Source organism: Silurus meridionalis, chromosome 10, assembly GCF_014805685.1.
Source record: "Silurus meridionalis isolate SWU-2019-XX chromosome 10, ASM1480568v1, whole genome shotgun sequence".
In the NCBI taxonomy this organism is placed as follows: domain Eukaryota; kingdom Metazoa; phylum Chordata; class Actinopteri; order Siluriformes; family Siluridae; genus Silurus; species Silurus meridionalis.
In genome coordinates, this window is record NC_060893.1 from 9,633,701 (window position 1) to 9,659,400 (window position 25,700).

At 37.7% G+C, this 25,700-nt stretch overlaps 1 protein-coding gene across 4 annotated transcripts in view; it reads right to left on the reverse strand.

The window, feature by feature from the left end:
* The window catches only part of cadps2 (Ca++-dependent secretion activator 2), a 116,507-nt gene that overhangs the window by 24,484 nt on the left and 66,323 nt on the right, over nt 1–25,700 (reverse strand). For all 4 annotated transcript variants that reach the window (XM_046859093.1, XM_046859094.1, XM_046859095.1 and 1 more), the window contains exons 7-14: nt 24,988–25,099; nt 23,292–23,431; nt 19,803–19,869; nt 19,518–19,626; nt 17,591–17,800; nt 14,406–14,533; nt 5,626–5,813; nt 64–165 (exon numbers count right to left, since the gene is read on the reverse strand). In XM_046859093.1, the coding sequence (XP_046715049.1) occupies nt 64–165; nt 5,626–5,813; nt 14,406–14,533; nt 17,591–17,800; nt 19,518–19,626; nt 19,803–19,869; nt 23,292–23,431; nt 24,988–25,099 (1,056 nt within the window). The remainder of the gene's footprint in view (nt 1–63; nt 166–5,625; nt 5,814–14,405; nt 14,534–17,590; nt 17,801–19,517; nt 19,627–19,802; nt 19,870–23,291; nt 23,432–24,987; nt 25,100–25,700) is intronic.

Here is a 25,700-nt window from a genome sequence, read left to right on the forward strand (position 1 = left end):
TATGCTTTTCTCTAATCGCATGGCTTAGGTGCTTTTTTTTTATTTTATTTTATCAGTTCTTACCTGAAATGAGTTATCTGATTCTCTAGCAGTGTCAGCAGCCTGACCCTTATCTCTTCAAACTCCTCCTGTTCGTCCTCTGTGATGGTACCCATTCCATCAGGCCTAAAAAACAATCAGGATGCAATGATTTCAAACTTCCAATTTTTATCAACTTAAAAATTGGGCCCTCAAATTTTCCATGAACCAGGGAGGATGCATACATAGAAGTGCTGAACTTTGATTTTGAGTTATGGGCCTTCAACAAAGTGTTCCCACAAATGACTTCATTTCCAACATCAATACAACCCCAAGGCTATTTCCCCCTTTACTTTAATACAACTGATTCAGTTCATAATATTGGAAGCATTTTTGGGTAAATGCCACACACCAGGGACTCTAGTTAAAGACAGACAAGTGCTTGAAGTGCTGAAATTTCAAATAGTGTTAAAAAAACAACCCTGAATTTACAGTATATGTTGTAAAAGCTTCATGAAAAAAAAAGTAAGTTTAAATCAGTACCTATCATAATCAATAATAGTAAAAAAAAAAGGCATAGTGAGAAGGCTGTTATCATTTTAGAAACATGATGGCATTTTTAAAATAGAGAACATGGCAGTAGGTGTTACAATAACTGCCATTATATTATATTTCCCAGGAATATGCGTGACACAAGCCTTTCCATATTCATACATGTACAAAATGCCTAGCACATACAAGGCAGAAACTCTATGTACTTTGGTCACCACAAAAACACAAACAAAAAAATTATAAAAAAAATAAAAAATGTGCTTATTCAATAGTACCAAGTAAAACATTTATTTCCTTATAACAAATGACAACGAGACTAAATTACATATAACATATGCACAAGTTAGCAGGTCAAGTAGATAAAACCTATTAAGCATAATCCAAAAGTAAACCTCAGACTTTACACCACAATGATCTGTTGCAAGGCATTGCCTCCTACTACTCAAGCCTCCCCACTTTCTTTGTAAGCGACAGAGTTCCGTACTAAAAACCAAGCTCTCTCTTTACTTTGCTGCTTTAAGTGCAACTTGTAAACTAGTCTGCACTCCAAATCCCTCTCTATTAAATGGAATCCTTTTTCTTCTTCTTGACAAGAGCCAGCTAATCCGACAAGAGCACAATAAAGAGTCTAAAAGGTTGCGCTGGATTTTTGTGAGTGGGCATGGGTGTGTGTGTGTGTGTGTGTGTGTGTGTGTGTGTGTGTGTGTGTGTGTGTGTGTGTGAGAGAGCAAGCGAGCCCAACCTTGTCCTGAGCTTGTCCGTGAAGAGACATTTCCGAAGAAAAGACAGAAGGGGTGTTTTGAACCCCCATACACTGTCCACTCCCCCCATTTCATTCTCTTGCCTTTCTCTCCCTCTGTTTCTGCTCATTATTTCCACAGTAGGCCTCATAGTTGAACAGCTGCTAACAAGAGGCCTGGGAATTGAACTACAAGCGCCAGGGTGAATTGCTCTGTTCTGTTGCTGTTCCGCTCTTTGTGAGAGTGCAACTTAGTCAAAGGATCAAGCTGTGCTTCTGGTCATCACTAAACCATGATGAAGCATTCACTACACATGGTAACCTTTCATCAAGCCTTTCAATGGCATCACAAAGACACCTCCAGAACTAAACGATAGCAGAGGAAAAACATAAAAATATGAAAACTATGTTAACAGTACCGTATTGAACGTAAACATTACTACGCTTAACTGCAGTAAAAGCTTAACCAAACAGTGATGATAGTTTTTCCCTACCGCTGAATCTCTGCCAATGCGGCATCATATTTGGCTTGGGTGGTGGGAGTGGGGCGTTGAAAGACAAACTCTTTGTCCACGTCTAATGAAGCAAGTGTGTGTGAGACGAGCTAAACGCTGACCTCGTGCTCGGCTACTCAATAAGGGTGAATCAGGTTCAGCAGCCTCTACAAATTAGTGCCATATCAACATGATTGGTTTGCTGGTTAAGAGGCACTTCAGTAAGTGTCCATTCTATGATCGATTAAACATCCAATAACTTCATTAATCCCTAGTAAAAATTTATCCACAAATATGTGAGGTGGTCAGGGAAACCTGATGGCTGAATTCTGTCAAACAGCCAAAAGATATCTGACTAAAAATCGAGTTGTGCATCTAAAATAATTTTACATTTCAACTTAAAGAAACCATAATCCATGCTGCAAAATTTCAGGACTATCAGCTATCTTCCATGCGAAAAGACCACATTTAACAAAACACAGCTGTAAATGCCTAAATATGTCTAAAATATTGCTAGCTATGTGTGATTTAATCAAACACTACATGTAACGCTTTGATATAGTCCATAGTGAAACAGACATAAGCCTGATCAGTTCAGTCTGCAAAATGTCCACACTGCTTCTGAATCCTGGTCAGAATGAAATATTGACATTTTCAACAGGTACATTTAAAAAAGAACACCCCTATTTAATAGAATTATAAGAAAGTGAACATAAGGAACTGTATAAAAACTATGATTATGCATTTTAAGTGTGAACAGACTCCTTGGATATGTTATTAGACTAACAGATGACAATCCAGATGCACATCATGTTTACATGTGAGAAAACTGGAGGTCAGTCTGTGTGTGTGTGTGTGTGTGTGTGTGTGTGTGTGGTTGGGGGGTTTACACAAGCAAAACTGACTTCTACACATGACAGGCAAGTCAGTAAAGCAGGGGGATTAAGACTGACATGAGTGGAAGTACGGCTTGCGATCACTGTCTTGCCTGTCGCTCTTGGATATCTGACGATTCTGATCTCACACTTGGACAGATGTACGAGCGCTACCCTGTAGCAAGCCTCGCTTAGCGTGCTTCTGTCAGCAGACATCAGTTTATAAATGTGCCACAAGCAAGACATTTCTAATGTGACTGTCAATCAATAACAAGCCTTCAGTGCAGGTAAAATCGTGTGTTCTGTCAGGATGCTGAAACACTTGGGTGTGATACACGTAATCTCAGGTCTAATGCTATTCTGTTTCCCCGGATAGGCTCTAATGTAAATTATGTGATAAATCCATGGACACAGCTATTACACACTGCTGAAAATACTCCTTTTAGCCCTAAAAAAAATCATATTACAGGCTCCGAAGATGGATCAAATTGCTTCAAAATATGTATTCGTTATCAACAGCTAAATTCTAGTTCAAGTTAAAAGATCAAAAACACTGTCTGATAAATCCTGGCAAGGACACTGTAAATCTGAAGTTTATTTGAGATATTTTTACTAACTTTATTGTGGCTAAAAGATTAAAGTGTGCTGTGTGACTACATGGAAGATTGGTTTAGCCAAAGTAATGCCAATATATCTCTTTTCCTGCAGTAAAGCTTCATATACAGTCATTCAGTTATTTCTGGGCAACAGCGCACGAACAGCACGTCAGACTATTCAGAGACATGTTTCGAATGTGACATCAAAAGGAGAAACAACTGACTGGGAGTGAGCGAAAGATTTTCTTGGTATATAGAGCATGCATTTGTGGCACTAAAAAGTTATAGACCGTGACTAAAGTGAGGCAAAAAAAAAAAAAAAAAAAAACAAGGAAAATGTGAAGAGTTTGACACTAGCAGCTGACTGACTGCAGACATGGGATTAGCAAACCATTTCTAATATTATTAGAAATACTGTGCATTAATGGTGCATATGGCTTTAACAATAGAGAAATTGTTAAAGCCTGAGAAATAGCTTGATTCTGTTCATCTTTGATAATTTTAATAATAGGTTATTTCACTGGAAAAAATGTCAAAAACACACCCTCCAGTGCCAATTAAATAGACAAAGACACAAATCCTTCATGAATGTAAAAACTTATAAGCTTTTGCAACTGCTGAAACAAACAATGGAGGCACAAAAAAAGACAAAAAATTAGACAAAAATAAGAGAAAAAAAAAGAACAATTAAAGAGGATATATATATATATATATATATATATATATATATATATATATATATATATATATATATATATATACACAACTTTTTTTTTGGCAAATGTTATTTACTACTTCTTAGCACAACCACTCTGGGCATCACAGTTCTGACAATACAGTAATTATTCAAATGAATCAGCAAACTGACAAAAAGCCACTGCTGCCAGTTTTCATTTGTACCTAGCAATTAGTCAGAGAGGCTAACCATAACCACTCCTAATTGTCTAAATTGATGATCACACCGTAGCAGCACATACATGTGGATTCAGAGTCAATCAAATGGAATAAGTCAAAGGCAGATGATGTTCCATAAGCAGAGCACTAATAGCTTTAAAGAGGACAGTCTACGAGCTAAACACAAAGGACTTGAGCTAACAAGTGGACAAGAGAAATTGCTCATACCCACAAGCTCTGTTCATTCTGCTCTGGTCCAGTTCAGACATCTCAGAGGGCACACAATTATGAAATATCCTTGCAAAAATTGTACGAATTTACACCGATAAACATAACAAGAACATGTTTATAATAATCCATAATCTAGTAAACTGTTAACAGAAGAAACTGCACATGAGGCTGTTATGTATGCCCTGCTCTAACAAATGCTCATTTTATTTTACTTGTTGTAGATAACTGGGAGCTGGAATGATGTATTTGGGGTTGTACTGTATACCATGTAGAAAATGAACAGCAGAAAAACCCCATGCAATAATGGATTTATTACTGTAGTACACTGCTACTGCTTTTATATGTGTATGAATCCCAGAAGTAATAGCAGATTAATTATTTTAGATGTGGAAAGTGTTAAACAAAATATACAGTATATGCACTATATTCTGGACAAAGTGTTTTTTTTGGTCAAAAACATGAGATCTTTTTAAAACGTAATAAGCCAAAAAAAAATAAAAATAATGAAAACCTAATTTCTATCATTTACAATAACATGACGTTATAGATGATATGTTAACGGGAAGAGCTCAAATCTATTGTTCTTTAATATAAAATCAGTTCACTAAATAAAGTGAGGAAAAAACATGCACTGTAAAAATTATATAGTATAATTATATAGTGTATATTCTTGCAAAGGATATTTTATTCTAGGATAAAAAAAAATTAAGTAGCATGTCAGCTTTAAAAAATATAAAGATTCAGAGGAAAAAAAATTTGGATATTGTAAAGATTTTCTATTACTGGATTCAAAGCAGTTCATTGTAGTTGATAGGAGAATGACAGGACCTTCTTCCCTTATTTAGAATACTGTGTTTTTTTTTTAATATTTGTGATAATCCTGAAGGTATTTCCAGTTAAACAATTCTCTGATTGCAATCTTACATCAGTACAAATGTAAATACATCCTAAGAAAACAAAAGCTTTTTTTCCCACCTTTACTACAAATAATTAACAAGCGTCCTCAATGGAGTCTATTATGATTATATGGAATGCAATTATATTTAATAGTAATAACAATTGTTTTAATTATTACAGCTTATATAAAAATATAATTATTTTATATAATTCACATATACTGATCTTGCTATATTATAAAATAATTTCCTTTATGAATCTGAACAGTGTGTGTAGTACAATAATTGGAAGGTGTGGGGTAATTAAAAGTAGTAGTGAGGTGCTGGTACCTGTTCCCATGGACATGAGAAGCGCAGAAGGCGTAGCTGTAATGGAGTAGGGTGGGGTCCACTAGCGCATTGTTCTCGGAGAATTCCATCAGGCCCTTCAGGTAACAGAGGTGGCGGTGGCAGCCTCTCACGCCATACCGAGCACAGTATTCATCCAAAACGAACACCTGGCCTGGGCTGAACCATCCCTGCACATCCAGAAGAAATACAATCGCATATGAGAATGTGCAAATTTCTTATCTTATGTGAGTCACTGGACAAAGTTATACGAAAAGGGAACCGGCTGGGCTTCTCTTAAATCGCAGCTTGTGCAATGGCTTTGTGTGCAGTGTTCCTGACTAACAGATCTCAGCTCTGACCTGGACTGTGCTGTTTGGAAAATTACCTTCTGATATACAGGAACTGAAATTTGCAGCATTTTTACAGGCCTCTTATTTTTCTGACACATAGGCTAAATACAGCTTATAATTAAGGGGGAAAAACCCACCTTATCTATTTCCAACATTTTAACAAACAAGTGAGACCAAGGTTAAGCGCAAACAATTCATTCATAGGCAGAAAAGTCAACATAATGCGGGCGGCACGAGCACGCTGAGAGGCTCCTGTTGCATTCATTAGCTCATTCATCCCTCGCATAATAACTAAATTAGGCATGAATCTTACAAAGTTAATTAACATGCCTTCTCCGTAGGAACATTAACAAATTAGCACTTTGAGGGGGCCGCTCGCCTACGACACTGCTGAAGACTGGGAGTCGTGAAGACGGAGCTGTGGCGCGGAAGTGTGCGGGAGACCAGCAGGCTCGACGTGACCCCCTTTCTGACCTCCCAGCCTGCTAACGAGGATGGAGTGATCATTAATGTTAAAGACGGAGAGATGAGGAGCGCGGTTCAGAGGCCACACAGACCTGACACATACTGAACGCGTATTTTGACTTGATTCTCTGTCAGTGCGTTGCCTTTCCTGTCCCCTGTCTCTGCTCTTACCTTTCAACACTTTCTCTCAGCATGCAGCTTTTACTTGACATGAATGAATCGTTGGTCTATGTGGGTTTACTATGTAGACCAGGTTACTAGTGAAAATAGTGAGATTATTGAAGTGCTGGGATCCCATTACCTTATTTAGATGCACTCCTGCTTATTTGTCTAATAACGTTCATTAATGAACATGACTTCATACCTGTTTACATCTATGTAATGACATCAATAAAGAAATGTGTCATCCTTCTACACAACTACTTTCTCTCACTCTCTCTCTTTCTATTGATCACTTTCTCCCCACTTTGTCACTATGTCTGTCTCTCAGCCTCTCTTCCCTGGATCTATTAATATCGCACCACTAAGCGCTGCAGCATAATGGCCCGGTGCCGAGCAGAGTGCCACAAGATGTTCCACCGTGACAAACAGATGGCCTGCTCGTGTCTTGGCTCCGACCGCTCAATTACCAGTAGCGATTGACTGAGATGCCACTCGCGTCGTCCTAACGAGCACGGCACAGTCTGGCTCCTACTGCTGCTCATAGTCTGAAAGAGCAGAAAAATATCCTTGCACACAGGCTCAGAAAGCAATTCACATACAATGGTGTCTGTAAGTGGGGAGTCAGAATGGTTTTGCTCTGCACTAAAGCAGCTTAAATAGCTGTAATAATAAAACATGAAATTCCAAAAACATTTAAAAACAAAAAGAGCATTACATTTGCTCATTCCATATTTTTTCAGTCAACGGTGACATTCAGACGATGAAGCTGGATGTTTCTAAATGTACCAAATATGCGCATATTCACTGTGGCTTTAAGTGAGTTTTGTTGTTGCTTTAACAACATCGTTGACATCGGCCTCTGAAATGTATGTTTATAGATGGCTGTGACATTCAGAGTAGAAAAAGTAACTTTAAAATGAACAAGAAAACCTGATTGCTGATCCAAAGTGTAAATTACTACATTAATGGGGTAATCACAATATTAGATCAGTCTAAATCTGGTTTAGTCACATTTAATGCAAAAAAGCAATTGGTTATAATCACAGGAGTATAACTGAATACAAATAATTGTTGCACTATTCTGTTACAATTCTACAGCACACTGTAAAGCCAGACAAATACTAACAGACAGAAACTGATCAAATTTTATTACATCAAATGAGATTTTTTACAACCTTCTCCAGTGCCATTTTATCCATAAACAAGCTTAGTACACTGGCCGCAGAGCTTGTGCAACAGTATTTAACAGTTTTTAATTAATTTTATTTATTGCTATTGCCAAATGATCATGCTTAAATTAATTGAAAACAAACACACATGTATACCTCACAATCACATATAAATGGTTGTGTATTTTAGCACAAAAGCAACCAGTGTCTGGGATTTTCTCAAGTGACATTTTTAAAAGACATGGCAAATTCCATCAGCTCCTATTTTATGACCCATTTATGTCATAGTTGATCTGACGATCAGATAAATTTGAAATGCTTTGTGGACTGACATGGTCTCAGTCTTGGTTAGTTTTAATGGTAAAAAGAGGCACGGCCACTAACGTGTAAAAAGGAAATTAGTATCACAAATATTTTTATATTTCAATTTAGAAGAGAAAACCACTAAACCATTAAAGAGGCTGAATAGCTGGGAATGTAAAAATAAAATATTTAATATTTGAAACATTCTCAGTGTGTCATGCCATGTCAGTCCTCACATGATTTATTTTAAAATGTCTGAATAGCCACAGTAATCATCAACAATAAGTAGGTTGTTCTGAATCTTATCTTCAAGGTCTCCAGCTGACAAGACCTCAGTCGCTAGCAGACAGGTCTCATTAATAAAGGTTTAATTTCAGAACAGATGTATGTTTGTGAGGTGATAGTAGTGTGTGTGTGTGTGTGTGTGTGTGTGTGTGTGTGTGTGTGTGTGTGTGTGTGTGTGCGTTATAGGGAGTGATGGTGATTAGGAGTGCAGAGAGTGAAGTGGATATGTGCAATTACATTAGGGCTGAACATGACTGGCCCCTACTGCTCCTTATTTGCTGTTATACCCACTGGCATCTGGTGTCATACCTTCATCATACAGTAGCAAGTTGTTTTTGCATTCACACAACTTGAATGCTGTAAAGCTCGTCAACTCATTTTAAGAATTAGCTTCTGTTGTCTATTTTAAAGTAAAATCAGCCAAGACCGCAGAATAAAGAACTGTTTTTTTTGTTTTGTTTTCATTTTGTATCTAAATCTGAATATACTACCTTTTTCTTCTTCGTCTTCTTCTTTCGGGTTCTCCCATTAGGGGTCACCACAGCGGATCATCCGTCTCCACACCCCCCCTGTCCTCTACATCTGCCTCCTTCAACCCAACTACCTGCATGTCTTTCCTCACCACATCCATAAACCTCCTCCTTGGCCTTACTCTTTTCCTACTTCCTGGCGGCTCCAACATTAGCATTCTCCTACTGATATACCCCATGTCCCTCCTCTGCACATGTCCAAATCATCTCAATTTCACCTCCCTCACATTGTCTCCAAAACGTCCTACATGCGCCGTCCCTCTAATTAACTAATTTCTAATCCTGTCCATCCTCATCACTCCCAACATAAACCTCAACATCTTGAGCTCTGCTACCTCCAGCTCCATCTCCTGTCTTTTACTCAATGCCACTGTCTGTAGTCCATACAACATCTCAGGTTTCACCACAGTCCTAAAACTTTCCCTTTCACTCTTGCAGATACCCTTCTATCACACTGAATATACTACCTAAACTAACAATAATCAATCTAAAATTTTTCACTCCACATTTCACCTAATAATTTTGTGATTGAAGTAATAAATGTTAGAAACATTTCTTTTGGCAAGTTGATTAAGATTATCTTCTTTGTTCGCATCAACGGCCATTCAAAAACAACTGGTTATAAACAGATTGAATTTAACTTTAATTGCCTCATTCAGAATTATACTGGAATAAATGGATCATATCATCATATATCATATTTGATATCAGATATTATATATCAGATATTCCAGTATAATTCTGAAGTTTCTCAATGTCCAAGCATCATATTAGGAGTTAATGGAAGCATACATGAAGCTGTAAAAGAGCTTAGCATTAGAGACTGTACCTTTGTGCCCTTCATACAAATTAAGAAAAACCCCTTAGTATCACATTCGATTAATGTGTGATATGTTGCCAGTTGCTTTAAAAGTGCTACAGTATCTGAATAACTCATGTCTCCATACACATATGCTCACCTGACCATACACTTTCTATATGCTTTTTGAATAACCCATCCCACATTTAGTTCCCATTCGCTGTTTTAATAACCTCCACTCTTCTGGGAAGAAGTTCCACTAAGTTCTGGAATGTGGTTGTGAACCTTTGTGGTCATTCCTCCACAATGACATTAGTAAAGTCAGGTACTGATGTGAGGTGTGTTTAATAGAGTTGAGCTCAAAGCTCTATACCACACCACTCACGATCTTCAACTACAACCCATGTATCATATCATCATGTAGCTGGCTTTGTGCACAGGAGCAAATTCATACTAAAATAGGTTTGTGTCTTTTGTTTCAAATGAACTGAAAATCTAATGCTACCAGTTCCAGAGAGATCGTATACAATTCTGCACCTCCGACTTTGTGGTAACTGTTTGGGAAAGAACCAGATATAGTGGGAAATGTCAGGTGTCCCAATAATTTTGTCCGTATAGAAAAGTCCTACTCCTGCAAATTATAGAATCATGACTATATAACATTTGTATAGGATGTATTGATAAAGCTAACTACAAATGCAAATAATGCCATCACTGTATGTGACATTTTAAACAAGAGCATCATTTGCTGTTTTTGCTTAAGGTCTATTTATTGCTTAACAACTCTAGAATATATGTATGAGCTTATAAACTGAGTGAATTCAACTTTTACTAATATAATTTTTTTCTAAATCGCTTTTATAATATTAACTTCCAAATGTTTTTTTTTTCCAGAATTCTTATTACACTCCAGCTTACATTATTAATGTGGAATTAAACCCCTTAAATGTACAATATTACATGAGCAGGAGTGATATTGTACTCAAATAATGAAATACAGTATCACACAAAAGTGAGTACACCGCTCACATTTCAGCAACCATTTCAGTGCATCATCGCAAGGGACAATACCGTAGAATTGAAAACTTGGATATATTTCGAGTTGTCAATGTGCAGATTTGAGCAGTACAATGAGCAGTACAGATTTACTGTCCTTTGAAAATTGGGTAACAATGCTAACCACATGTCCTATTCATCATGTTCATGCTTTTGTCTGCTTGACAGGACCGTCAAAATTTGTGTATCTTGTATTAGAGCAATTACAATTTGGTTCAATTGTCTTATACTGACCACTGGATGTTAGGGTGTACTTACTTTTGTTGCTAGCAATTTAGATAATAATAGCTGTACGTTTAATTATTTTCAGAGGACAGTAAATCTGTACTGCTACACAAGCTGCACATTGACTACTCTAAAATATATCTAAGTTTAATTTCTACAGTATTGTCCCTTGAGAAGATCTACTACAATGGTTGGTGAAATGTGAGGGGTGTACTCACTTTTGTGAGATACTGCATACTGAATTAAAAAAACGCAGCGTAAGCCACTTAGGCTTGTAACTGTAAAAGTGCAGTTAAAATAGCTTTTTGTGAGCTTGACATACTCTAACAGAGCAAACAAAAGACTTTGTAGAGGCATCCATAATTTGTTACACACTTTTCAGCTCTATGTGCTTAGATAGGCAATTATGCTATTACAACTTGTCATCACAAATGCAGCATAAGTAGAGCAGGAAACACTCACTCACACACTCGGTATTATATAAAGGTAAGCAAATCAACAGAACATCGGAAAATGTCTCTCAAATTCCAGCATTCTTTTCTTTTATATATTTGGTTACACAAAAGGTCATTTAACTTGCTGTGAACGTGGAATTTATAAAGATTATGAAAGTCTTTGCATGCTAAATATTTTGCTTGCTGTATTTCGCATGCATTTGATATATAATATGTATTCTATTTACATTTCTTTAAAACTAATAATTACCAATAATAAGTTACTTAAGTTATAAATGTCCAAATTTGGATATTTAATAGCTCACAGCATGGCGCATTTAAAACATTATATAGACGTGAACTCTCTCAGGTAATAGGATAAAATTGTACGAGTTCTAGATGAATTAAACAATATCCTAAGACTACTTCATAAATGGTTATCTGGGGTACACAAAAAGTTGCCTTTTCCAGAACCTACCTGTAATAACAAATGTCCAATACTGCCAACTGAAATTCCCACATCATGAGCTTGTAAACATCCCCCAGCCTCTTAAAACCTGAGATAATCAGCTGGCATCTGTAACCTGGGTGAGGATTGCAGCTACCAGTTGCTTGTATTTAAGCGGTAAAATGCATCCCAATATAAATTAAATGAGCAGCCAATTTCTGATCTGATCTGACAAAACTTAAAAATGTGTCTTGCCAGTACATTCAGTGCACTCATTTTCCTTGAAAAAGGAAAATGATTTGTCCTGTGATTTGAAAGGTGTTTGTTTTAGAATTGAAAAGGATTCGCTCTGAGATTTAATTTGTAACTTTTTTTTTTATTTTGATAAATAAGAAAATTAAACATATCTGATATTTTAAGGAGAATGTTGACACATTTTCTCTGTATCACAGCTCCCCTCATTTAATCATGAGTTTGGGTGTTGAGTCTATGCTGAGTCTCTGCATGTGTAAGTTTCCTCTGGGTTCTTCAGTTTCCTCCCACCTGCCAAAAACTAGCCAGTAACTAGATTATGACACAGTTATTAAAAAATAAATGATATTAAAGGCTCTGGCATGGAGAAGCTGGTGTTGGATCTATGATGATCGCAAATGTTGAGCTATTTTACGAGTTGCTCAGTAGCTTCTGGTTCCATAACCTCAAATGACTGTAAAAGACTGTTAAAAAAGAACATTACACATTATTGGTACCACCTTCTCTCAGAATGAGAGGTAAGTACAATTCAAGGCTCTTCTCTGTTCTGGCACCGAGGTGGTGGAATGAACTTCCCCTAGATGTCCGTACAGCAGAGTCCCTGATTATATTTAAGCGACGACTGAAGACCTACCTTTTCCTGAAATACCTAAATTAGCACTTTCCAAGTTTGTAGAATTCGAGTTATATTTATATTGAGTTTGTAATCTTGCGTACCAGTGTAGATTTATTCATTACTAGAGATTTAAAGCACGTTTGTACGTCGCTCTGGATAAGGGCGTCTGCTAAATGCCGCAAATGTAAATGTAAATGTAAATGTAATCTTACACTCCAGTGCTCATGTTAGTTCCTTACTCTCCAGTGTTCTGTATTGTTTTAGGACTATAATCACACTCTTGATATCAACCAAATGAGGATGGGTTCCCCTTTGAGTCTGGTTCCTCTCAAGGTTTCTTCCTCATAACATCTAAGGGAGTTTTTCCTTGCCACAGTTGCCATGGCTGCTCATCAGGGATAAATACACTTTGCTCACCTTAAACTGTTAAATTCTGTAAAGCTGTTTTGAGACAATGTCTGTTGTAAAAAGCGCTATAGAAATAAACTTGACTTGACTTGATATTAAAAAGAAATACAATAAACTGGGGGGATAATTTTCTTTATCTGGTAGCACCTTGCATCACTATAAATGCAAAATAAGAAATGGCTAGATTTAGATTTGGTATACAGGGGTTTGAAAATCAGAAATCTAAGGCCTCAATACTCACATCTCTTAAAGACCAATGCCCTAGTAAAGTGTCAACAGAAGCTGTCCTTACTTTTGCCTTTTTATGCCTAAGGGTCTTATTATTACAGTACATATAGTAAATTCTGAGCTATATGACAAACACACACACACACACACACACACACACACACACACACACACACACACACACAAAGGAATCCAGGAATCATGGGAACAGCAGCACATTCAGTGGCTTTTGTGGCTCACTGGTTTTAGCAAGCCTTGGTGTACTCACAAAGAGCAGAGCCCAGATTAAATCACATATAATAAGGAGGACAAATCATAAGCTGGTTACTTAGGTTTTTTAAACTCATATATTATATGAGTAAATCCATATATGTAAATCCATATATTTCAACATAACGCACAAAAATTCTTCCATTGCTAAATTACATTTCCACCACCTCATGCGCAGTGTTTACTGACAAGTAAATGGGACCATTTGCAGGACTCTTATCATTCCTGTCTGGCTTCTCATACATATAAGCATTGGAAGTCACAGCACGGTTCTTTTCTTCACCCTGCTGAGGAGCGCGGAGCAGCACGATGGGTTTCCTTTTTGTGGTGTATTGATTGGAACCGTTTATACTCCTCTTGAGCGTGAGCTCTCACTTAGCCTGGAGGGCCACATCCCTCCCCTATGGACATTTAACCCCCCATCACACACATCCACCCACACATACACACCTCCAAACAGAGCCAGATATACACATACACATCCGATCAACCGCTTTAAACACTATTTTAGCTGTAGAACACTGCTGTTTGGTATCTTTGCCATCAGTGATGTGAAAATGAAAAGCGATTTAATATCAGTTTTGAGAGTTTGAGAGTTCCTTCCTTTCGGTGTGTACTACCGATGATTTATTATTTGATACTCCGCCGTGTTCTTCTATATAACTTAAATTTTATCGATATAATTTAAGCTTCACGTATTTCTACTGGGATATTTGTGTACACAGTTTCCACTCTCGCATTCAAACAACACAGACACAAATACAGATAGGTTGTTCTCACCAGGCAGGAGAAGGAGTCGTTCATGCGGTGTAGGAGTGTGTGTTTTTGCAGCTTTTCGAACAGGCTGGCGTGATCGAAGCTGCAGGGAACGGCAGAGATGAGCTCCTCGACTCCTGCCCTCTCCAAACCTGAGCCACAAACAGCGTGTCACAGCCGTGCATCTTGACAAAGTTCACATTTACAATGTAATCTGAACTGCAGAATAATATGCAGCAAAAATTATAAAACGGATTTAAAAAAACATAATTTCAGAACATTAATGTAATAAAGGGTAATGACTATTAGACTCAACCGAAGCCTGTGTATTATATAACTGGTCTATATGGGAAGGAGAAAAACAGACCTCACACTTTAGAATGCTCTGTAAAGAACACAAATCTGTCTTTGGTTGCATTGGCATCACTGTTTTCCTTTATTTGCATGGCACTTCCATTGGCCAAAGCTACTCTGTGACAGCCAGTTTTCCTGCATTATCTGTAAACATTTGACACTTACAGCCCTCCTCAGACATGAGGGGGCCCCATCATCTGACAGAACTTCCCTACTTAATCATGTTGTAATTCTCGGTTTCTACAGTTCGTGTGATAAAATGATGCATATGTAATTCATTTTCCAAGTCTGAAGCATGCAATAATTTCATCACATTCTGAATTTTCTTCTGTTATTCCAAATACAAGCTTAAATGAAGCACCGGTAAAAGAACGAGGCAGCCTGAACTACACTGTCACGGCACCTTAGAAACATACAAATGTCAGACGCAGTTGGCCTGGAACTCAGGCTTGAACGAGGCATTACACCTTTGTGAACGTTTCATAAATATGTGCATTTGTGTGAGAGAGCGTGTGAGTGATTACCATCTGTCTCCACACGTCCCAATTTGCACTCACTTTTCATAAATAAAGAACAAGCAGATGACAAGCGCATCATGGCGAAGAAAGAAAATGACACACATGGGTGATGTGAAGGGTTTGGGGTCAGGGCAGACTATGTGCACACTTGTGTGTGTGTGTGTGTGTGTGTGTGTGTGTGTGTGTGTGTGTGTGTGTGTAAGGCTAAGAGAGTTTTGAAAAAAAGAAAAAAAAAAGAGGAGGAGGGAGCACTAAAAGTGTGCCCAAGTTCATTTCCACTCCTTTCATTGCATTTGTCACATGCATTCTGAAAACCGGCTAATGGGAGACCCATCAAAAGCCTAACACTTGCTGCTGGCTGTGTAAGAGTGTGCATATGCGGACTGAGGTCATCTCTCCACAACACCCACAAAAGACCAAGGCTTTTGAGACACATCTTCAGACGCCTGCATGGCCAGCGGCACCTTCGTGAGCTGGGCATTAGTGATCGCTTTTATTAACGCTGCCATTTTTGGCATGCTGATGACTTTGTGGATGGTTGTATGGACAGAGAAAAGCGCTGTGCGTGTGCCCAGGAGCGCTGTGGGCATCTATTATCTCCCCCCCCCTTGTCTCAAAAACGCTACACAAGAAGTGCAATTCTCCAATTGACTCGCAAACACTTCTGTCCTGTCCCAGAAAAAGGGTCCGCCTCTCCATTGTCCCATTCGCTTTAATTCCAATATAGGTCATATTACATTCATTACTATCTGAGCATCAACTGCTCAATGTCATTTGGCAGAAAACGGGGACAGAGACGATTGTTGGGCAGGGGGCAGAAAGCAAACAAGGAAGAGATTAAAGAACAGAGACAAAAGAAGATATAGATTCAATGCAGTAATAGAGCAGAGGGAAGCTTCATATTGATCTGCGAGGCGTGAGCCTGACAGATTCAGTTCGACTGAAGAATCATATTGATCTGTGTCAACCTTAACTTACAGCTATTATCTGTAGACGAGAGGAGGAGGAGGAGACCGAGGGGCCGTCGTCTCTAATCAGAGCTGAAGAGCTAAGGCATGATGCCCAGCACTGAAGAGACAGACCAGCTCGCATATCCGTCATCATAGCAGCAGTCACATCCATGCGACGTGAGCCACCAAAGTGGACACGAGCTTCATGACAGATATTAACACAGCGTAGAACTCAAATCACAGGTACAGCCTGGCCAGTCACTTTATCCAGAGATGCCTGAGTTTGACAGACAGATCTGGACAGAAGGGACGTCTGCGCTCTATTGGGATGATGTGGTCTACACGGACGCGTACGCAGGCACATTGTGAAATGTAATCCTAAACTCTGTGGCTCATCTGTGCCATGGGATGAAAGGTTCACACTGGTCAACTAAGAGACTAAAGTGAATGGACAGCACTGACAGTGATGAAGAGCCTCAGAAATATCTGTAATCCAGGTGTATAATGCTGATCAAATAAATAACAATAAATAAAACCCTCAGGAAGTGAACTTCAGGAAGTGCTGTCATACTCGTTTATTATATTTCGTTTCATATTATAGAGGTCTATTTGGAGAGCCTGTGTGAAGTAGGTTGTTATAAAAAAAAAAAATTGCATCTAAGCAACAAGTGTACCACTTTCATTTTAAGAACACCAATAAATCATCCTTGTGTTTAACATTTCTGGTCTGATTTGTCCTTCATCTCCATCAGTGAGAGTTGGAAACTGCACTACACTGGCCTTCTGCACAGCCATGTTCAAATTCATTTGACTTTGTGATTGAAAAAAATCTCTGGCTTGCATAAAATGATAGAAATAATTGTGGAAGAAAAAAAATATTGTATGAGGTCCAACGGGATGTGAGAATCAAGGAGGAGGAGGAGGGCCTTGAAGATTTAAGAATTTTTGGAAAGTGGAATGCTTGTCCTCACATGCCTGAAAAGTCAGTGCAAGTCACAAAGCTCACTCTTACTTTATTCTGATTACTGTCCAAAATTTCAGTCAGCATTGGATGCAGTGAAGGTCTCTGCTTGTTATAGTGACAAAACTAAAAGGAAGGCCAAATAAGGTGAAAGCTAAATTTTGACCAGCGCTTAGTTAAGGAACGGACTTTAATGTCCTGCTCATGAAAAAAATTGTTAGAAAAGTAGGTTCTCTAGTTCTCAGGGCTGTGAGGAAACTGTAGCAGTTTGGGGAAGTTGTGTTGCATTCACATTAATTGACCGTGTTTATTTCACACATGACATAAAAAATCTTTACTTTATCAGCATAAGGGTAAAAAGAAAATAGTTTTTATCACAATCGATCTAGATTTATTTAAACACTTAATGGAGAAGATGTAACCTACTGAGTAATGAAGCAGGGGGCTCTTTCTGGATATTCCCCCCCCTGCAGTTGTGCTGCTGGTTCTGGGCAGGAGGTACTGGTTTGTAGGACTGGCCTGTAGCACGGTACATCGCCTGCACCCAAAGAGTTCGGTCCTGTTCATCATTCGTTGCAAATATCACCAAATCTCCCTCCTTTACCGCACTAAAAAAGACTTGGCCACCCTGAAGACCTGGGAAAGATGTTTGATTATTAAGAAAGAATCTCCGTCAACATCTTCAAAAACCTGAAAAAACACACACGGGTTAAACACTTGCACTTTTCACTACTTGAGAAGAAAGGAATAATGTATTAAAAAGTACAGATGTAAAGACTTGTCTAGTTAATCAGTGTCTGAGTCTTTCTTCCAAACGAAGGACAAACATTGCTTAAAGAGCACTCAAGATTTTAAAGAAACTACACTTCAACCACATTTTGTCTGTTGAGGGTCAATATATATTATATATTTTTTTATAATATATATATATATATATATATATATATATATATATATATATATATATATGTGTGTGTGTGTGTGTGTGTGTGTGTGTGTGTGTGTGTGTGTGTGTGTGTGTGTGTGTTTTATTTATTTATTTTACTTGTTTTGATCCTCACCAAAATATATTGTGTACACAGTGTACGATGCACAATGAAATCCTTTCTTGCATGTTCTTCCGCATCAACAACATTACATACATTCTCTACATAGTTCGCACAGTTTAAGACAATTGCCTACCTTAATATGTTAAAGGAATGTTCGTGGTCCCTGCTGTTTTTTGATGGTGTGAAGTAGTGATAGAAGTAGCAGGAGGAATTCTGAAGTTCAGTACATAGAGCTATACTTTCTGCCTCGAGTCAATCTAATGTGTTAGAACAGCCCTTTAAAGTACAAATGCTTAATGACCCAAAACATACAACAAAAGCAACCCAAGAAGCACTTAAAGCAAATAAATGAATTGCTCTTAAATCGGCAAGTCATTCAACCCAACTGAGCACGTTTTTCATTTACTGAAGACAAAACTGAAGGGAAAAAAGACCCATAAACAAGCAGCTATTGAAGCCCTGGCAATGCATCTCAAGTTAGGAAACTCAGGCAATCCATGACTTCAAATAATTTGAGTCCAAGCATTATAATTTAATCCTCATAATTATATACACTTGACCAATTATTTTAGCGAGTGTGAAAATTGAGGGGCTAGGAAAAATAATCTAAACAGTTAATGCAATATTTGTATATTTCGAATAAAAACGGAAAGTCTACTCTTTAATCAAATCTTGACTACTTTATTTTAAATCCACTGTCATCTAAAGATGTAGAACTACAACAATTGTGTCACTGTCTAAATACTTATGGATATAAGTATAACAAAGTGACAGTGTGTAAGCTGAGAAAATTACCTTTCACCTATAGACTACTAATTCATCATCATATTATAGCTTCCTCATGTCAAAAAGAAAACGACTGGGGAGGTGAAATCTTCGTTCTGATGACAGGAAGCTGCTCGACTAAACATTCAGTTAGACATCTGACACTTTCTTTTCTCTATGTGTCGTTTCATCGTGATTTGACCGAAACGTTCTGCCTCTCTAAATAATAAGTGTACATCACATAACATTCTGACAGCAATAAAAGAGAGATACTTTACTTTAGAGAGATACTGGAAGTTAGCCAAAAAAAGAAGTTCTGCAAGTATTAAAAAAAGGGGTAACACACAGACCTCCGGAACAGTCAAATTATCAAATTATTCAAAGTGTGATCTTTCACAGGCTGATTTAATTAAACCTTAATTAGAACTTTCCAATTTTTTTTTTTTTTTTTTACAATGAGGACTGATTCAAAAGGATGGAACATGCCAGCAATCCGTGTTTATTCTTAATATTGGGAAATTTAAAAAGTATAAACTTACCAGGCTGTGGATCAGAATAGTCCACCGTATATCCATCCAGCTGCATGAGCTCATGTGGCTCTGATTTCTTCTCTCGGTAGCTGCACATGGCGAATGTGTACTGACTGACCTGTAATAAAACAGCAATGCTCAACAGCCATCTCATTAAAAAACTAGATAAAGAGTACAATTTCAAACACGATTTGAAAAAGAAAATACAGATAGCAGCCCGGATAATGCTTTTACTGTTTTGTAGGATGAGCTACATAAAGAGATGACACTTTCACTCACTTTATCGGCACTTACCTGAACAAGAACAAAATATCGCCTCTTCCATCGTTTCCACAGTCTCTGCCCTAATGCATAGAGGTACCTTGAGGGGAAAAAACACATGCAATGACTTAAAACATACAGTACAATCAATATTTACTTAGTCAACAGATATCTTAACGTCTTTAGTGGAAAAAAAATCCCTTCATAGCAAAAGTTGCCGTGTTGTGGACACTTGAAAAGGCTGGAAAGTAAGGAAAGAATGTTCCTTGGAAGAAGAAATCATCCACTTATAAAAAATTATATTCAGTTTACTCTGTGACACCTTTTTATCTGACTTCAGCCCTATTGAGACACTATCAGTATGGAGCAGTATGACGACTAGAAATCCGTTCACGCACGTACCTGCCACTGCTCTTCACTTAGCTCTGACCTGAAGACAAAAGTCTTTTTTACAAAAGGAAAAAACAGAAAAAACAAAAATCCAAAAGCAAAACAAAGAAAAGATTTATAGCTTAAGCATAAAACAAAAGCATAACTTTAGACAAATACTAAATCAACAGAGGGGTTGAATTTGAGGAAAAAGACACGATTGTCTGTTATGGAAAAAAATGAAGCCTAATTAGAGCTCTGTGCTTAGTGGCTCACACGTGTAAAAGACAGACGAGTGTAACAAAGACGTTAGTATGGATTTTAGTGTGCTGGATGTACTCGTAAGTAGAAAAAATATAAACAATGTGTTATTATTTATGCCAACATAATGGGTTGGGGTGGCAAACCAATATGCCAACAAAAGCACATCCACATTCTTCGGTGGGGGAATTGCAAACAGGAGAGGTCAAGGTAGAAGGCTAACCACTTTACATGCCTTCAGCGCCCTCATGTGGAAAAACTATTCCACCACCGACAATCAGTATAAAATAAATCCTGTATGATTTATTATTGAATAACATACTGAACGTGAATTTTTTATTTTTTTTTTATCATTATTGTTTAAGGCAAAACGAGCTCTATCAAAGCAAAAAAAAAAAAAAAAACCCACAATCGCAGTTAATATAAGTTGAAATTTGTCAATAAGTTAAAAATATAAGAAGGATTAAAAAAAAGGAGAAAATAAAGAATTAATATAATGGTGTTTTAAGGTTAGCAGAGTTACTGCCTAGTAAGAATTCTCAAGCACTCATGCCTCTAAGTTCCATTAAAGGTAAGGTATGGACTTCCATCCAGATATAAAGTCTTGATCTATGTGCTTTCTCCTTTTTGTTGAAAGGAAAACATGACTGGTTTACTGAGCTATTAGAAAGAAATGAGTGGAGGAAGAGTAAGATTAAGTGAGTGAGTCTGAGAGAGTGATGGAGGGAGAGAAAAAGACAGACAGACAAACAAAAGCGAGAAAAGCCTGAAGCTGGCAACTCTCCTGTTCAGAGCTGTGGAGGGGTCATGCTGCCAAACTCAATAGTTCTTCAGTCTCTCCACTGCTCAACAGATGGCTGCTTTTAATGGGGGGCATTCAACCTGAAAATCCCCTTTCAATGCATCTTTTTTCCCTTTATGGAAGTCCTCAGGTGTGTGTGTGCGTGTGTGCATGTGTGCAAGTTAGCATTTAGTGACCTAGAGTAAAGCTCTAACTGTCAATCAAGGTGTGTAGATAGCTATAACGATAGAGTGGCAGCAAAAAGGAAAAAAATGTCAATCATTTATGTAGATCTCAAGTCTCCTGAAGGACCCAGAACGGGATCGGTGGCAGTCGGACTTTGTTGAGGTGTTGCATAAAGGAAAATAACATCTAGCTCGAGTCAAGTGCAGCTGTAGAGTTTTTGCACAAACTGCCCAGCAGCAGGCAGCCTTTTCATGTGCTTTATGAGTGTGTCACGAGTTCAGGGAAACAGGTGACAGATCAATGTCTGTTCTATTAGTTGCAATACTTACAGCAAAAAAAATTTTTTTTTTAGATGTATGAATGCTTGCCTGTGCCAGCACACAACTTTCTATCTACCTAAGTCATTTTTCCCTGTCCAAAAAAAAAAAAAAAAATCCCAATTTGAAATCACCACATTAAACTAATACGTATATCAAACCATGTGTGAGAATGTATGCTCTGGGTATAAATGTAAATCTCCTCCAGAACTGAAGGTCCAAGACGGCTTTTAAATCACTTTGTGGGGTCAGATATAAAAAGGTAACGACAGACTGAAGAGGCTCTTGCTAATTAGCACAGGTCTCTCAGGGAGCAGCTCTATAGTGAGAGCCTGCTGGAGCGCCTCCATCATTAACAGGCTGATGGCAAAGGCCTGCCTGTCTCACCCTTTACAATAGCACAGCGTTATAGTGGCTATGGGAACTGCCTTCATCTGCGCCCATGACTACTTATTAGCAGTTTAGATTTCAGCACTACGAATGAGTGAACATTGCACAAAATGATAGATTTTTTGTTATTGTTATTTGTTAAGTAATATGAGCAGTGATTGAATTCCTTCCGCTAATGCTTGACCTCCAGATATCAACAACAGTCTTTAATGGTGAATTTGCAAGTGTTCCTTACACTGAAGTGGTTTTTAATGAACCCTCTACAAATAAACAGACAGCTCTTCAGTACTCAGAACCAAATGCAAGGCCAGCTGTAATTCCTTTTTTTTATCCGTCACATTTATCCAAGTTCTTAAAAATAAATAAATAATAAATAAATAAATAAATAAATAAATAAATAAAACGAGTGACTACAGAGAAGAGTTCTGCTGCCCTCATGTGGAAATACAAACCACTTCAAATATAAACCGAATCAAATCTTTTTCAAAGCAGAAACTATTTAACATAAAAATGTGATTTAGTTGCTGAGTGTATGACTTTATGTCAGGGGTGTCCAAACTTTTTCACAAAGGGCCGGTGTGGGTGCAAATTTTCATTCCAACCAAGTCACACCAGACTCCACCTGTTTAGATCTTTATTTTCAACGGACTATCAGGTGTGGCCCTTGTTTGGTTGGAATGAAGACCTGCACCCACAACCAACAGCTTTGTGAAAAAGATTGGACACCACTGCTTCATGCCAAAATTGTTCGTTTCGTGTTTCATGTAAAAGAGTTTTTCAGTGATTAAGACAAGTTTTCATATTCAGTAAGAGCTTAATGTGGGTCAGGGGTCAAATTCCTCTAATCTCCATTTTCTCCCAAATATTTGAATCAATAAACTACAGTGAGGTGGTTGGGCTTAAGTTTTCAGTCTTCCTTGTTTTTATTTCATGAATTTGGAATAAAAATGAAAAAAATACTATCTGGAATCTCTTCTGTAAAAGATACATAAAATATATAGAACATTTCTGCAATGAAAATATCCATCCATAAAAGAGAGTAAAGCTGCATTACAGGTGTATGTCATCAGCATCAATCGTTTCTCTGCCTGGCCAATCAATTTTACCCCCAAGCATATTGTTTATAACCATTATTCTTCTTAAGTGAAATGTCCAGCACATAACAGCTCCAAGTAACTGAACACTTTCATCATTGTGCTGAATAAAGGGTCAACATACCCACTGTGCTTCATGTTTGGTGGTTTGTCCATACGCACAGCCAGTTTAATCTTTAGGTCTGTGTCTTGGCTGTTTTTTGGGATGATCATCTTATGCAGCTCTGTGGCTTTGGGCCCATTTGTTGTTGGGTTCAGTACCACCTGGTTAGAAAGAGAACACATGAGCAAAAAAATAAAAAACACACGAACAAATGGTGACAAATGGGACAAAATATGGATTAAAAGGTGAATTAATTAATGAATTAAAGAAAGAAGAAGAAAAAGATATAGAGAGATGCACTAAAGAGAGAACAAAGTAGATAAAAGAGGAGCAGATGCATACTGAGGGTCTCTAATGGGAGTCTCCATCTGTTACCCTGGGAGCCTGAGCTGTAATGACTTCTGAGCTTTCTTTCATTAAGCACACACACAATTAACCCGGCCAAAACTAGTAGTTTATGGGTTTAAGTTAATAAAAATGATTGCACTCCAAAGTGAACTATTTGAGTTTTTTTTCCCTTTATTGTTTTTCCCTTATGCAGTTTTGTTCATTTATTAAGTGACTAAACAGTGTAAGATCATCAGCAAAACATGATTTGGTAAAGTTAGTAAATCAGTAACCCTTTACTCTTACATTAAAGTTGTAACACACAAACACTTTTGTGTCAGCTAATACAAGGGATTGGATTTAAAGTGCCTAAAAACTAAACATTGTTCTTTGTCTCATCATTACTTTTACATAACTATTACATAAGCCTTTTCAGTGTAGCAATAACATGTAACTACAAACTCATTTGCCCAAAATTTGTGATACGAGTCAGTAGGACAGCGAACATTTCATACACAGACGCGTTTATTTTGATTTCCCATGTTGCAGTCAGGGACAGCAAGGCATTTTCTGCAGAATCACTGACACATTTTAAAATATTTTTGTCTATAAATATGTATTCAATTATTCCCAATAGTCTATTGTATTTATTTTACAGCGTTTGTCTCGGGTGCGCTGTGTCCAGGATCTATGTTGAAGATTCTATTCAATCAGATTTTAACAGTCACATCATGTGTTGCCAGGGTCATTTGCGACACACAGGTAACTTTCACCCTGGCAACACATGATGTGAAGGGGTTTTTTTTATTTTATTTTTTTTTACATAAACTCTGTTACATCTGTAGCAAACATCACAAGCTCTGTTATACTGCATTTCTGAATAATATTGATAGTTTCTATAGCCAGGGTGTTATACTGATGGTATTAAAAAGTGGATTGATTCAGGTAGGACACCACTAAAGGCCTAGGGGTGAAATGCACAGCCTGTCAGTGGTTGCTATAAAATGAGTATCATAATATATAATGTGGCTAAAGGTTGAACCAGTATCTTTGTACATTGTTTATTTAAATAGGTATATAAAGTGTATTGAGATCTCGGTAAATAGTTATTGAGTTTATGCTTCACCCATGCACAAGAGTGAAATTACAGAACTGAGTTGTAAAACAAAGACAGCATTTGAATTCGAATGTATTGCTTCTCCGTCACTGCAGATGGGGATTTGATTCAGATTGACTTTAATATGGCTTCGACTCTAAATCAGGAGTGTTCACAGGGACTCACTCAATACACCTAGTTCATCCTGTAGACTGTAACACAGAGCTGAAATGACTCAGGTGTGATGACTGAGGGATCCAGCCAAACTCTGCAGGACTGGACTGTGACACTCACCCTGCCCAGCTCCTTGTCCTCCAAAGCCAGGACTCCAGTGCTCTCAGTAAACAGTTTCACTTTGACCACAGGTAGTGGGTGAGTGGTGGTAAAGTCTCCTTGTGTGCCCCATCTGCAGACAAACACAAGACCATTAGGTACACACATGGTGTCAGTGAAAACCTCAAGCTGTTCAAGAATAGTAGAGTATCAGTAGTGATCCATGTGGTCAGATCAGATTAAATATCATTACTGGCCTGACAGGCAAACTTCCTGTCCCCTGAAAAGGTTTTGCTTTGTTTTGACTCATATTTGTGCTTCGAAACTGTCTTCGTTATAGTGTGGGGTATACAGAGGATTTAAAAACAGCAAACAAACAAGTAGCACTCTAGATCTTCTTCTTATTATTAACATTATTCATTTGTATGCCTTAAATACCCTTAAATCTGCTAAATCTAATCTGTTTATCTGAAGGCTACAATGAACATTCCATATAAAATCTACAGACATTACAGCACTCGTTCCTGAGATAAACCATTACTTAGACTCTGGAAAGAACCCATATCAAAAAGCCTCCGCCACCTAGTGGCGAAGACATAAAAAGACCATTAGATTAGATTAGATTCGATTCAACTTTATTGTCATTGTGCAAGGTACATGTACAGAGGCAATGAAATGCAGTTATTAGCCTACATAAAAATCATCATGCCCCTGCATGCTCAGATCCGACAATC